This window comes from Phalacrocorax carbo, chromosome 25, assembly GCF_963921805.1.
Source record: "Phalacrocorax carbo chromosome 25, bPhaCar2.1, whole genome shotgun sequence".
In the NCBI taxonomy this organism is placed as follows: Eukaryota; Metazoa; Chordata; class Aves; order Suliformes; family Phalacrocoracidae; genus Phalacrocorax; species Phalacrocorax carbo.
The window spans coordinates 1846827-1858528 of record NC_087537.1 but is presented as its reverse complement, the minus strand read 5'-3'; the positions used below and the strand labels follow the sequence as shown (position 1 = coordinate 1858528).

At 48.7% G+C, this 11702-nt stretch overlaps 1 protein-coding gene across 4 annotated transcripts in view; it reads left to right on the top strand.

The window, feature by feature from the left end:
• Positions 1 to 170: 170 nt before the first annotated feature.
• The window catches only part of CDK12 (cyclin dependent kinase 12), a 30278-nt gene continuing 18746 nt past the window's right edge, over positions 171 to 11702 (top strand). For 2 of the 4 annotated variants that reach the window (XR_010376303.1, XM_064473282.1), the window contains exons 1-2: positions 172 to 1785; positions 8012 to 8896. Coding sequence is in view for 3 of the 4 variants with exons in the window: in XM_064473282.1 (XP_064329352.1) it covers positions 734 to 1785; positions 8012 to 8896 (1937 nt within the window). In the remaining variant the exon portion in view is untranslated. Of the gene's footprint in view, positions 1786 to 8011; positions 8897 to 11702 lie in introns of all 4 variants that reach the window. The other 2 variants (XM_064473284.1, XM_064473285.1) reach the window with 2 other exon arrangements.

The window sequence follows — 11702 nt, the reverse complement described above, 5'->3', positions numbered from 1 at the left end:
GCCCGGCGCCCCAATAAAGTTTCATTGGAAGCGGAGGAGCGCGTCACGTCGCACGCGCGGAGCCCGGCTCTCGCGAGAGAAGACTCGCGCTCCCCTCCCACCCTCCTGCGATAAGTCTCGCGGCCGGTGGGGCGGCGGGCGGGCGGCGGTGGTCTCGCGAGAGGCGGCTGGGTCTCGCGAGAGTTGGCCGGTGAGGGCTGCCCCCCTCCCCCCCCCGCCTCACACACACCGCCCCGATCGGACGCGGAGCCGTTTCGCTTTGGGAAGTGAGCGGGGGGCGGCGGGGCGGGACGGACGGGACGGGGCGGACGGGGGAGGGTGGCGGCGGTGGCGGCGGTGCCCGGTGAGGCCCTTCCGGCTGAGGGACCCGCGCGGCGGCCCGCGGGGCCCGGGCGCCCGGTGCTGAGGGAGCGGGGAGGGATCGCGGGCCCAGGCCCCGCCTTCCCGGGGCGCCCCCGCCGCGGCGCTGCCCTCCGGGCCTGGGCCCCTCGGGTGAGGCCGGTGCCCTTCCCCTTTCCCTCCCGGTTCTTCCCTCCCGCCTTCCGCCTCTCCCGGGGCCGCGCTCCCCTCCCCGCTCCCCATGTAGGAGGTGGCGGCGGGGGGTGTTGGCGGCAGGGAGGGCTGAGGCCGGGGTGAATGGTGCGAGGGAGCGGGCGCTGAGAAAGTTTGAAGTTTTGGGGGTTTTGGAGGATTTCCCCCCCCCTTCCCCTCTCTGGAGCACAGTGGAGGAGGAATGCCAAACCCGGAGAGACATGGGGGCAAGAAGGATGGGGGCGGCGGGGGGTCCTCGCAGCACGCGCCTGGCAGCGGGAGTTCGAACAGCAAGGAGAGGCACCGGCTGGCCTCCAGGCACAAGAGGCATAAGTCCAGGCACTCCAAGGAGTCACCGCTGGCAGCCCAGGAGACGGCGGCACCCTTGGGTGCGATGATCAAGCCGCTGGTGGAGTATGATGACATCAGTTCGGATTCGGATACCTTCTCGGATGATGTGGCCCTCAAGCTGGACAGGAGGGAGAACGAGGAAAGGAAAGCGGACAGGAGCGAGAGGATACAGAAGCACCGGCACCACCAGCACAAGCGCATTCGTGAGCTGATGAAGAGCAAACAGGCAGAAAAAGAGAGGAAGTTAGAAAAGAGCCTGGACGCATCTAGCAGGTCCGGGTCCACCAAGGAGAGACTGTCAGGATCCTCCAAGAGATTCCTTGAAAGCGAGGAGCACCCGAAGTCACTGTCCTCAAAGAGTAGCAACAAGGAGTCTCGGTCAGCCAAAGCGCACAAGGAGAAATCCAGGAAGGATCGGGAGCTCAAGTCCAGCCACAAAGAGCGCAGTAAAAGCCATCGGAAAAGGGATGCTCCAAAAAGTTACAAAACAATTGACAGCCCTAAACGGAAATCCAGAAGCCCTCACAGAAAATGGTCCGACAGCCCTAAATTGGACGACAGCCCCTCAGGAGCCTCCTACATCCAGGAGTACGATCTCAGCCCTCCCCGCTCTCACACATCCAGTAACTACGATCCCTACAGGAAGAGCCCTGGCGGCTCCTCGCGCCGGCAGTCGATCAGCCCACCCTACAAGGAGCCCGTGGCCTACCAGTCGAACACGCGCTCTCCCAGCCCTTACAGCCGGCGACAGAGGTCCATAAGCCCCTATGCCAGGAGGCGCTCCTCCAGCTACGAGAGAGGCAGCGGGTCATACAGCGGGAGGTCGCCCAGCCCTTACAGCCGACGGCGCTCGAGCAGCCCTTTCGCTGCGAAGCGCTCTGTGAGCCGAAGCCCCATCGCCAGGTGCGTGCTCACTGCGTTGTCTTCCGTGCCCTGGGGAGCGGGGAAGCATCTGGGGGTGGTCAGGGTGGTTCTGGGCATGCAAGGGGTTAACCCCCTTCCCCATCTTGGTGGGGTTCAGGTCACTGGGTGCCTAATTTGGCTGCAGAGCGATCTGTGTGGAATTGCTTTGGTTGGGTTGGTGGCAATTCCCTTTAAAATGGTGTTGGTGTTGGAAAACACCTCCCTGACTGACGGTAGGCAGCGTCCATGTTGGCTCTCAGCAGAGAGGCCTAGGGCTGAATGAGCTCCGGGGGTTAAGTTACACCCACCTCTGGAGGTGGCCCCTGCAGAAGGGCCCAGGCTCCTGGGGAGGGTTGAGCTCTGACCATTCAGCTCCTGATGTGGGCTCTAATGCACTTCCCTGGTGAGAAGTTCAGCCAGGGAGAATGTTTTCAGCTGTTTCTGGAGGCTTTTATCTGTTTACTGTGTGTGGAAACTTGATTACGCTTTTCAGGAGGGTGGCTTGTTTTGAGTGTGTTTTGCTCTTTCTGAACTGACTTGTCTCTCCCCTTGAATTGGAGATGACGAGATGTAAACTCCATCTTTCTAGCCTAAACTTTCTTTTCTTGGTACTAGAGTTTCTTGCTTCCATTCTGAAATTGGGAATTCTGGAAGGGCAAGTAGGAACCAGCTGTATTTTGGCTTAACTATATTATTCTCTTTTTTTTTTTTCTTTAGTCAGTAGCCTTGCTACAGAAGGAAACTGTTATTTGAAGGTAGTTCTGTGTGTTTTATTTCAGACATACGTTAATCATCCTGTTATATGCACGAATACATACTCTAATGTTGACTTTTTTTTTCCCCCTAGCTTCAGCTTATGTTAAGTGAGTTTCCAGTTGTCACCACGGGTGCTGTGAAGCTTTGGTTGTAGCTCCATGGCAATTAAGATGTGACCTGGAATGTAATCGCTATAGAAATGGTCTGCACTGTGTTAGCTCTACTGCATCCTCTGGTCCAAACAGGAGCTGCGAGTGAAGAGGCCGCCTCCAGAGCATGTTTATGTGATCAGCAGTTCCCAAAGAACTTGGGGCTTTTGGAATTTGGCCTTTGTCCATAGAGCTCTTAACTTCAGGAATACTGTCTTCCGTCGTGGGCTTGAAGTAGTGCCTTTGTCCTTGCTGCGAGGGAGGTGTATTGGTTTTAGCACCCTGGAAGCCGTTACGTAAAATCTACTTATTCTGGTGTGGTTTTACACAGTGAAAATTGCCTTCAGGCTGTTTCTCCTCTGCCCTGTTTTCTCTGCATATTCCTGAGAGGTTCTGAGGGATGGTCCTTGATGCCTCTCTTCTCCTTCCCCTCGATCCTTTTTGACCCAGTGGCACTGCTCTTAGATGTTATTTGCTGATACTTTTGGAAGAGTAAGGATACAGTGTTAGAAAATGTATGTATACTTCATGGTATAATTTTGTGTTACGGCACCTGTTAAATATCCATGTTCAGCCCTAACCAGGGAGAAACCACATGGAAACCGGACCCGTAAGCAAAGAGGTGTTTTTCTTCCCCGGGTTACTCCACTTCCCAGGTGAACCTGAAGCCTACTCTTTCTGTAAATGGCTACTTGCTTCTGACTAGAGAAATCAAGCAGTTATCTTTTCCTGATCTTAATTACAGGAGCAACTTTGAAGCACTTCGTGCTGCTTCCCTGAACTCACCCGCATAAGAAACTTTTTAGGGGCATCTTTGACTCACTGACAAAATGCTAGACCCCAAACCAAATTAGATTCCAAAGGTTACTTACTGTTTACACTCAGCTTGTACTGAATTCTTTGAATCTCTGACTTCATCGATAACCTACTACTCTTCTCTCTTTTCTGGGCAGATAACTTACCGGCTGTGTGATGTGCTCTTTTAAAGCAGAACAAAAAAAATACGGATTACACCTTCAGAAAACATCCACCTGAAGTGATCCTAGTACAGGGACAGAGGGAATTTAATGTGTTTTCCATACGTTAGGCAAATTGTAAGTTGTAATTTGTTGTCGGTTTTGCTTCTCTGAGCTTGCAGCCCATACGGTGAGGTGGCAGTTGGTGTAAGTTTATGGTCAAACGTCTGCTCCAGAAGCCAAAGGTGGGGCTGCCCCTCTGCTGACGGCTGCTGAGGAGCCCACCTGAAGGAGCGGATGGGCTGAGCCAGCTTCGGTTGATCTGCCGCATATGAGTGTGTAAACGGAGGCAGCTGACTTTGCACCAGAGCAGCGGGGGGGTGACTGCATGATCTCTTCTGTTGGCTCCTGCAGAGGGGCAGGAGCAGTTGGGAGACAGGATGTCTTTAACTGGCACACTCGCTTAGGCGGCGAACATCTGACTGTGGCTTGAATTCTTCAGAGGAGGTAACGCAGGCTTTTCTGGGACACTGAATTATTTCCACTGACTGACAATATAGGGTTTGTTTTTTGGGGTTTGGTTTTTTTTTTGGCGCATTCTGTGTTTTCTTTAATCTCCATGTCTAAAATACAGCGTTAAGAAACTGAATCAACGCGCTGCACTGATTGGCGAGAATACAGATTGTTTGCATTTCAAATGGCTGTGCAAAACAACTTGCTTCAGTTTAGGAGGAAATGAAGATGATTTGGTCAGTAGGGAAAATAACAGATGTGGCTTGCCATTCCTTGTAGCAACTGTTGTCATTGCAGCTAAAACTAGAAGAAGAAATCCCAGAGTCCTTCAGCTTGCTGAAGGTGGGTTGTGCTCTGTACTAAGTATAGCAGCAAAGTGTGAGTGTGTGCACGTGCTGGCGTAGTGGCCGATGCTACGCAGATCCTTGCCACGGCAAAAGGTCGTCAGGCATTCATAAATAAGAAACGTTGGCCTCCTGTTTGCGCTTGTTTCCTGGGCAATTAGAGCACGGGGCATGTGGTAACTAGTATCCCAGATACTAGTTTGCACCTTATTCTTAACTTCTGTTGGGGCTTGGAGCAGGTGAAGTATTTTAACGTCTGTAGATGTTCCTAGAAGTTCATACAGTGGATAATATGCGAGTATGTAGATGTGGGGCATTGTTCTGCCAACTGATACAGGGTCCCCTCTGCTGACGGCTGTTAGCTGTGGTCATTCTCAGCCTGAGGACGTCTGGAGGGTTCTAGCGTTCCCTCCTCTGAAGACCATTCTAATCTTCTGACTGTATCAGTTAAATTGATCTAATCATGCTTTTTTTGTTTGGATTTTTAGACAAGCCGACTTTAGACAAGCCTCATCTCCGACTTCTTTATGCTAATTCACAGTCATCACAGTTAGTGTCTTGTATTTCTAGTTTCCAGTGCTAGAGAGGCAACAAGGTGGTTTTTAACCCCAGAGCACTTTAATCCAGCAGAAGAACGTCACGTGAGGCTGAATTGCCCCCTGCCCATCTCTGATAACCGTAGCGAAGCCAGTAAGCTGTAGAGTGTTGCCTTAACTCACATTGAGGATGAAAGGGGTAAAAGCATGAACTAACCAGCGGCAGGTAAAGCCACGGAAAGATCGTTCCAGAGGATGGGGAGAGCATCTTTAAAAAGCAAAATCCACCTGTGCATCTTCCTGTCTTATCGCATCTTTTTTGAGATATCCAGCAGTGATAAGAGCAAGTGTTGCTGTGGAAGACTGCCCCTCAGCAAGTGCTGTAGTGGTGTTGAGGCTGTCAGTGGTCTAATGATGCGAGGTAAGATCTGTTGTAGAGTGTTCTATTACTGGTTGCGTTGGTGTAGCTGGGAACACGGGCGAGCTTCTGGATGCAGTGCCTTTTTCAGGTCTGACAAAGAAGCCATAAGCACCAGGCTGGAAAACAGGCTTAGAAACAACAGTTCTTTGTATAATAACTATAGGTAATTATCGTTAGACAATGAAGGGAAAAAACATGAGTGGTGCCTGAGGAGCAGAGATGACTACTGGAAGGGAATAAGTGGATTTGGTCCTGATGGAGCAGAGGAGCATGTATACTTGCTGGTGGAAGGTCAGGGAGTCATCCCCAGCCCTCACTGGGTTGAAGGGCTGGTTCTGCGGTGTGGCTCCTTCTGCAGCAACCCTTGCGTAAGAGGGTCCTACCCCGAGCCGCGCGCTCCATCTGCACACCCCACTGCTTCCTCCGGCGTTACCTTTCCCTTGCTTTTGTCCATGCAGGTGTCTTTGGTGGCTGCATTTCTAACGTAGCGCTTAAAAACAAGGTAAAATTGCACTTTTAGAGAAGTTTTGTTGTCGGATCCACTAGTGATCTTGTTGAGAATGTTGCTTTGCAACCAGTTGAATTGGGATAACTGTTGGGGGGTGATCGTGGGGAAGGATGGGAGACCGGGAGCGAGAAACTGAGTATTGCAGCATCTGAAGCAGTCTGTCCTGGAAGAATTGTAATAGGGAATGCTAACCCCAAAACTATTTGTGGTTGCAGTAAACTACGTCCTACAAGGTTCATTAGGAATGTTTTCCTTAGCCTGTGAGTGTCTTTGAGCGTAGTGAAAACGTAACAGCTCTTTCGGTTCCTGGCAACTTTGCACTGGGATGTGGCAAGTGAACTGTCCAAACGGTAAACGGCGTCCGAGACTGTTAATTCATTAAGCAAAAACCTTGGAAAAGGAGATGATCTGAGGCAGCATTCCCATTAGAGGATACTGTCCTGAAGAGGAAAATAGTTTAGTGCCTTCGATGATGTTTAGTTTCCCCCTCCTTCTGGTTGTATATTTATTTTGTAAGTCTAAAGGTAAGGACTACCTACAGTTGTCGTGTTCTTTGACCACTGTTAGCACAAGGTTTGGGCTTGTACTTACTAGTGAGAGGGCAGAATGCTTGTGCTTGGAGTGGCAAGGGAAGAGGGTGCTGTTAAGCTCCACACTGCCGTGCAGCGAGGCCCTTCACCTCTCATGCAGTCACAGCTGTGCCCATCCTTGAAGGTGCTGGTGGTGTCTGGCGAGGAACTTTGCATTACTCTGTCTCAGTTCTCCAGTTTATTTTCCAAATATTTGTTGTCTCAGGATAATATTGGGTAGCACTGTAAACAGTTTAGATCCCGTTGTTAATTATGTTCTCAGTATGGTTACAAGCGAGCCAGCATCTACTGTGTTTACGCCTGCTTGCTCTTAGGTGTTTTTATAACTACTGTGGAACTATGTTTTGAGAGAATTCCATATTTGCAAAGCAAGGTATGTTCTGAGTAATAAATCATGGAATAAAAAAAACTTTAAGCATAGTTTCTATAAGATTCATAGGGTCTGATCTCAAAACTTCTTGCTTTCCTGTTTGCTCACACAGCTTCTAAACCCATCAGCACCCGCCATGTGCACAGTTAAAGTATGCGGTCTCAGAACCTGCGAATTCCTGGTTCCTCCCAAAGCGGAGGAAACAATTCTGTCTCGTCAGTAATTTTGACACGGATGCTGGAAGTACCAGTTTCCAGTTCCATTTTGGTTTTTATCTTGTTTCCACATCGGTGTCCAATGAGCTTGTGGTTACTGACGTCTTCTGACTAGGTTCACCCCGTGCTCGCGGTGCGTACCCTGATGGTGTGAGGCGTTTCCTGCCTTGCTTGTTGCTTGTATCACAACGCAGGTTTTCAGTGTGGTTTTTTATTTCTGCACATATACCTAATTTAGAGCCCATTTATTGTAGAGGAAGCCTGGGACCCTCTGGACATAGCTGAAACAGAAATGAAATTCTTGGGTTTTGGTTGGGGTTTTGGGTTTTTGTTTTTTTTTTTTTTTTTTTCTTCTCCTGAGTCATGATATGGAAATTTGAGTTCTGATGACAGTAAAAGAACCAGGGGGGGAAATCAGCTTGAAGTGAGATGTTTCCTGAGGTGGCATTCCCATAAAGGCAGCCATATTTTATCGTCTGTTTCCTTTAAAGTTGTACATAATTACTGTGGAAGATTCATAAACTGCCAGCTCATCCTCTTGACTGAAGTCTTCTGTTCAGTGCATGCATCTGTGATCTTTACCTTGAGGCTTGTCCAATCTTGATCCTTCGTTTCTGCCTTAACAGTATGATTGTGAGGGTAGTCCTGACATCAGAAGGCAGGATGATGACCTGAAGCTTGTACTGCTTTGGTCAACAAACTTGTTTCAGTAGTTTTGCCCTCTCCTGACAGGCGTTATGGGCTGTCTGAACTTAGTTGACAAATAATGGGTTCAAGCTGTATTCAAAGAGAGCTATTGATGTTGGCAAGTAGTTCAGAGGTTGAGAGGTGCTTCGTTTCATTTCTCTTCTCCCTGTTCTCTCCGCAGGAAGTCTGTGAAGTCCCGAAGCCGAAGTCCTGGGTACTCAAGACACTCATCATCTCACAGTAAAAAGCAGAGGTCTGGGTCACGCAGTCGCCATTCCAGTATATCACCGACAAGGCTACCACTGAACTCCAGTCTGGGAGCAGAACTCAGCAGGAAGAAGAAGGAGCGAGCGGCGGCAGCAGCAGCTGCAGCCAAGGTGGATGGGAAGGAGGCAAAGGGCTCACCTGTTTTCCTGTCTAGAAAGGAGAACAGCTTAGCTGAACTTAAGGAGTCTGGAACAGAATCGAAAAAGGCTATCAAAACTGTTAAATCTGAAAAATCGTCTTCGGATACAGAATTAGTTAATTTACTGCATACAAATGCAGAGACTAAAGCCCCTGCAGAGACGACAAAAATCAAGGCAGAGGAGAACTCTGAGAGGAAACATCCTGTTCCAGTTAGAGATTCAAAACAGACGGGAACAAAAGACTTGAAGCCTGTAGCAGTGGTAGAGGACCTCCTATCTCCAAAAGAGACAGAGGCAGCAGAGAAGGAGATTCCACCCCCTCTACCCTCACTAAAATCACCTCCTCCGCCTCTGCCGACAACCACACCACCGCCTCCAACTCCGCCGTTGCCGCCTTTGCCTCCATCACCTGCTGTTCCGCCTTTGCCGCCATCCCAACTGACTCCCGTTCAGGTCCCTACTTCAGCCCCAACGTCTTTGCCATCTTCTTCCCACCCAAGGACGTCTACTTTATCCTCTCAGGTGAACTCTCAGTCCTCTGTCCAAGTCGCTACAAAAACACAAGTGTCTGTGACGGCTGCTATCCCACACCTGAAAACTTCAACGTTGCCTCCGCTTCCGCTCCCCCCTATTTTAGTTGGGGAAGATGACTTGGATAGGTAAGGTCACACAAGAGCATCCTGTTTGCATTTAAAAGCAAAACGTTGAAATAAACAGATTCTCTTGGTCAGTTTGACGGTTGCTAGCTTACCCTGCAGAGTACGCTGAGGACTGTGCCACTGGCGTAAATGCGTTATTGCATGGCCATTCCTGGTTTTGGCCGCCTCAGGTTTATGTGGAGAGTTTAATGATGCAGGTATGTGCAGACAGTTACATCTTAATCTCGGTGAGAAAGAGAGGTTTGGCTGCTGTTTTAATGCTGGTTAGTAAAGGTTCTGCATCGCTCTTTGTTCGTACTGATGTTGGTAATGAAACGTGGCTCTGGAATTACGCACCCCTGAGTGTTGCAGCCATTTGCACAGGCTTATTTTGAAGTTGCTTTTTTGTTTAATTCCTCCAAAACCTGTACTTCAGTAACAATCCCAATACAAGCACACAAACCAGAGCTATTTCTGTCCCAAATTCACCAAACATGCAGGCCATGCCCACGTGTAAAAAATGACATTGGCTTGACTTATGTATTTTCTTCATTACTGAGTAATTAATACAACCCTTATTGCTTAAGAAGTAGGTATTGTTTGTTTGAAAAAGAGTTCAAAAATGCAAGAGTGAAACTGCACCTTCTTCAACTTTGTTTCCTGTAACTTCTAATCAAAACATGCAGCCTTAATTCTGTCCTGTAACCGTAGCTCTTGCTGCTCTGGGTCTTGGCTGGTGGTGGTGGCTTTTGTCTGAGAAACTTCACTGCGGGGGTTTTCTTTTGGAAGGGGGGAAGAAGGGAAAGGGACAGAATATCCAAACTGCAGGAGGAGAAAAAGGAAAACTACTTTTTTCCCCTTCGGTAGCTGTTAGTATGTTGTAGTGCTGTTAACGTGAGGTCATCCCTGACGCGTTTTTTTTTCCCTACTCTATTTGCTCAGCCTGTAGCTCCCTAACAACTTCTGTATCCTTCCAACCGTCGCTAAAGATGTACTAGGTATTTCATTGGCTGGTAAAGCATGTTCTTTAATGAATAGTGTGTTACGTGATAGTTATGATTTTATATAATTACCCTGTGGTTGAAGTGAACACGGTATGTTAAATATTCTGATTCACTTAATTGATTTTCATGGTTTGTCCTGGTATCGATGTAAATTAGGGTAGTGTTGTCACTGCAATCAAGGTAAAAGTTAGGCTGGTGCATGTTTACGCTGCCCTGCCTAAGCTGTATCGTGTTGTTCAGCAAATATCTATTTAGTTTAAATGTTTCTGCGATGAGCAGTAGCTTTTAACAGATTGCAGATTTTTCCCGACTCAGATGCCGGTCTAAGCAAGGCTGTGCTGCTGTGTTCCCTTATTTCCAAACACAGAAACTGCCCTGCAAATACTATATTTTATTTTTCAGCCACTCATGCCTAGAGCTCTTTTTTTTTTTTTCCCACCCAGGTGTGGCTTAGTTTTGTAAAAGTATGGTTTATCTCTGCCATCACTATGATTTTAGGAGCGTGGGCGATAGTACAGCTGGTTGCTAAGCTTAGTAAATGGATTTACAGTGACTTTTTTCCCAATAAAAGGACAGGAAATCCCGCTTCATTTTGCTGAGTCTAGTGGCAGTTGCATATGGCACTGACTGCGCGCAGAAGCTCACTCTTAATCAACTGCCATCCTATTTATGAACAAAGCTTTTCTTAGACTTTTGCTTTCACGTGCTGGGACGGGGAGAACGCCCCGGCTCTGAGACCGTGGCAGGCATAGGACTTGGAGACGTGCTTCGAAGTGTCCAAGTACAAAGCACGCCTCGTTCAGTTTGAGACTCTTGAACCGTTCTTGATGCTGGCCAAGCTCTCAAGGCCAATAGTCTGTCCATAATGCTTTTAGACTTCACAGCAGTCAGGGTGCACCTAGCAGGAGGTGTAGCGGGAGGAGGGGAAAAGCTGTTCAGAAGCAAGTGGTACAAACTTCGTATGTGTTTGATGTCGCTCTCGGAGAGCGCCTAACTTGCAGAGGATCCTGGCAACATCTGGTTGACTGTTCGCGGCACTAAAGTAGTTAAAAAATGCAGACCTGGCTGATGGCATTCCTGCTATTTCAGGGGAGGGGAAGAAGGGAGGCAGCTTCTAGGAGTCCTTGGGCGGTTGGCGATCACACTTCATCATTTTTCTGCTTGGGCGACTCTGAAGGGTCTCTTTCTTACTTCGGAAGAAATAACCTGGTGAAATGTCCAAATGTTCTGGGGGTAATTAAAGTTACAGTGGCACTAGTGCTGATATGCAGATAGATTAACTAAGCATGGATAGCAGTGTGTCAGCAAGAAAATGGTAACTGTTTGGTAGGAGGGAGAGCAAGGGGCTCCTGGAAGGCTGGGTACCTGCAGGTTAAACCTACACCCTTCCCAAGAAGTCTTGCAAAGAAGTTGGCTTTTGATGCGTGTCTGGAAAAAGGCTGAATCTTTTTGACAGGGTCAAAGGGCCCAAGCTTAGCATATACTATTAGATATTTGAATACTATCAGGAACAAAGGAATGGCCAGTTAGAAGCGGATTAAACACAAAGTCAAACAGCTGCTTTTTTGTTGCTGTGAACGTTCAATCTGAAAGAACTGGAGGTTAGATCAGTGCTTCAAATAGACATATGAAAGCCTTAAAGAAAGCAAAACCTAGTTGATCTGCTCAGTTGGAACCAAGTCTCTTGCCTCCTACACGCCGTTGTAGGCCCTGGCTGTCAAGATCCCGCTTTGCAGAACCTCTTTGGAGGCTTGATGTGGATTCTGCCGTGGTGAAGCGGCCCGGCTGGGTATCGTTCTGCGCATTGAGAAGTTGCAGTTAAT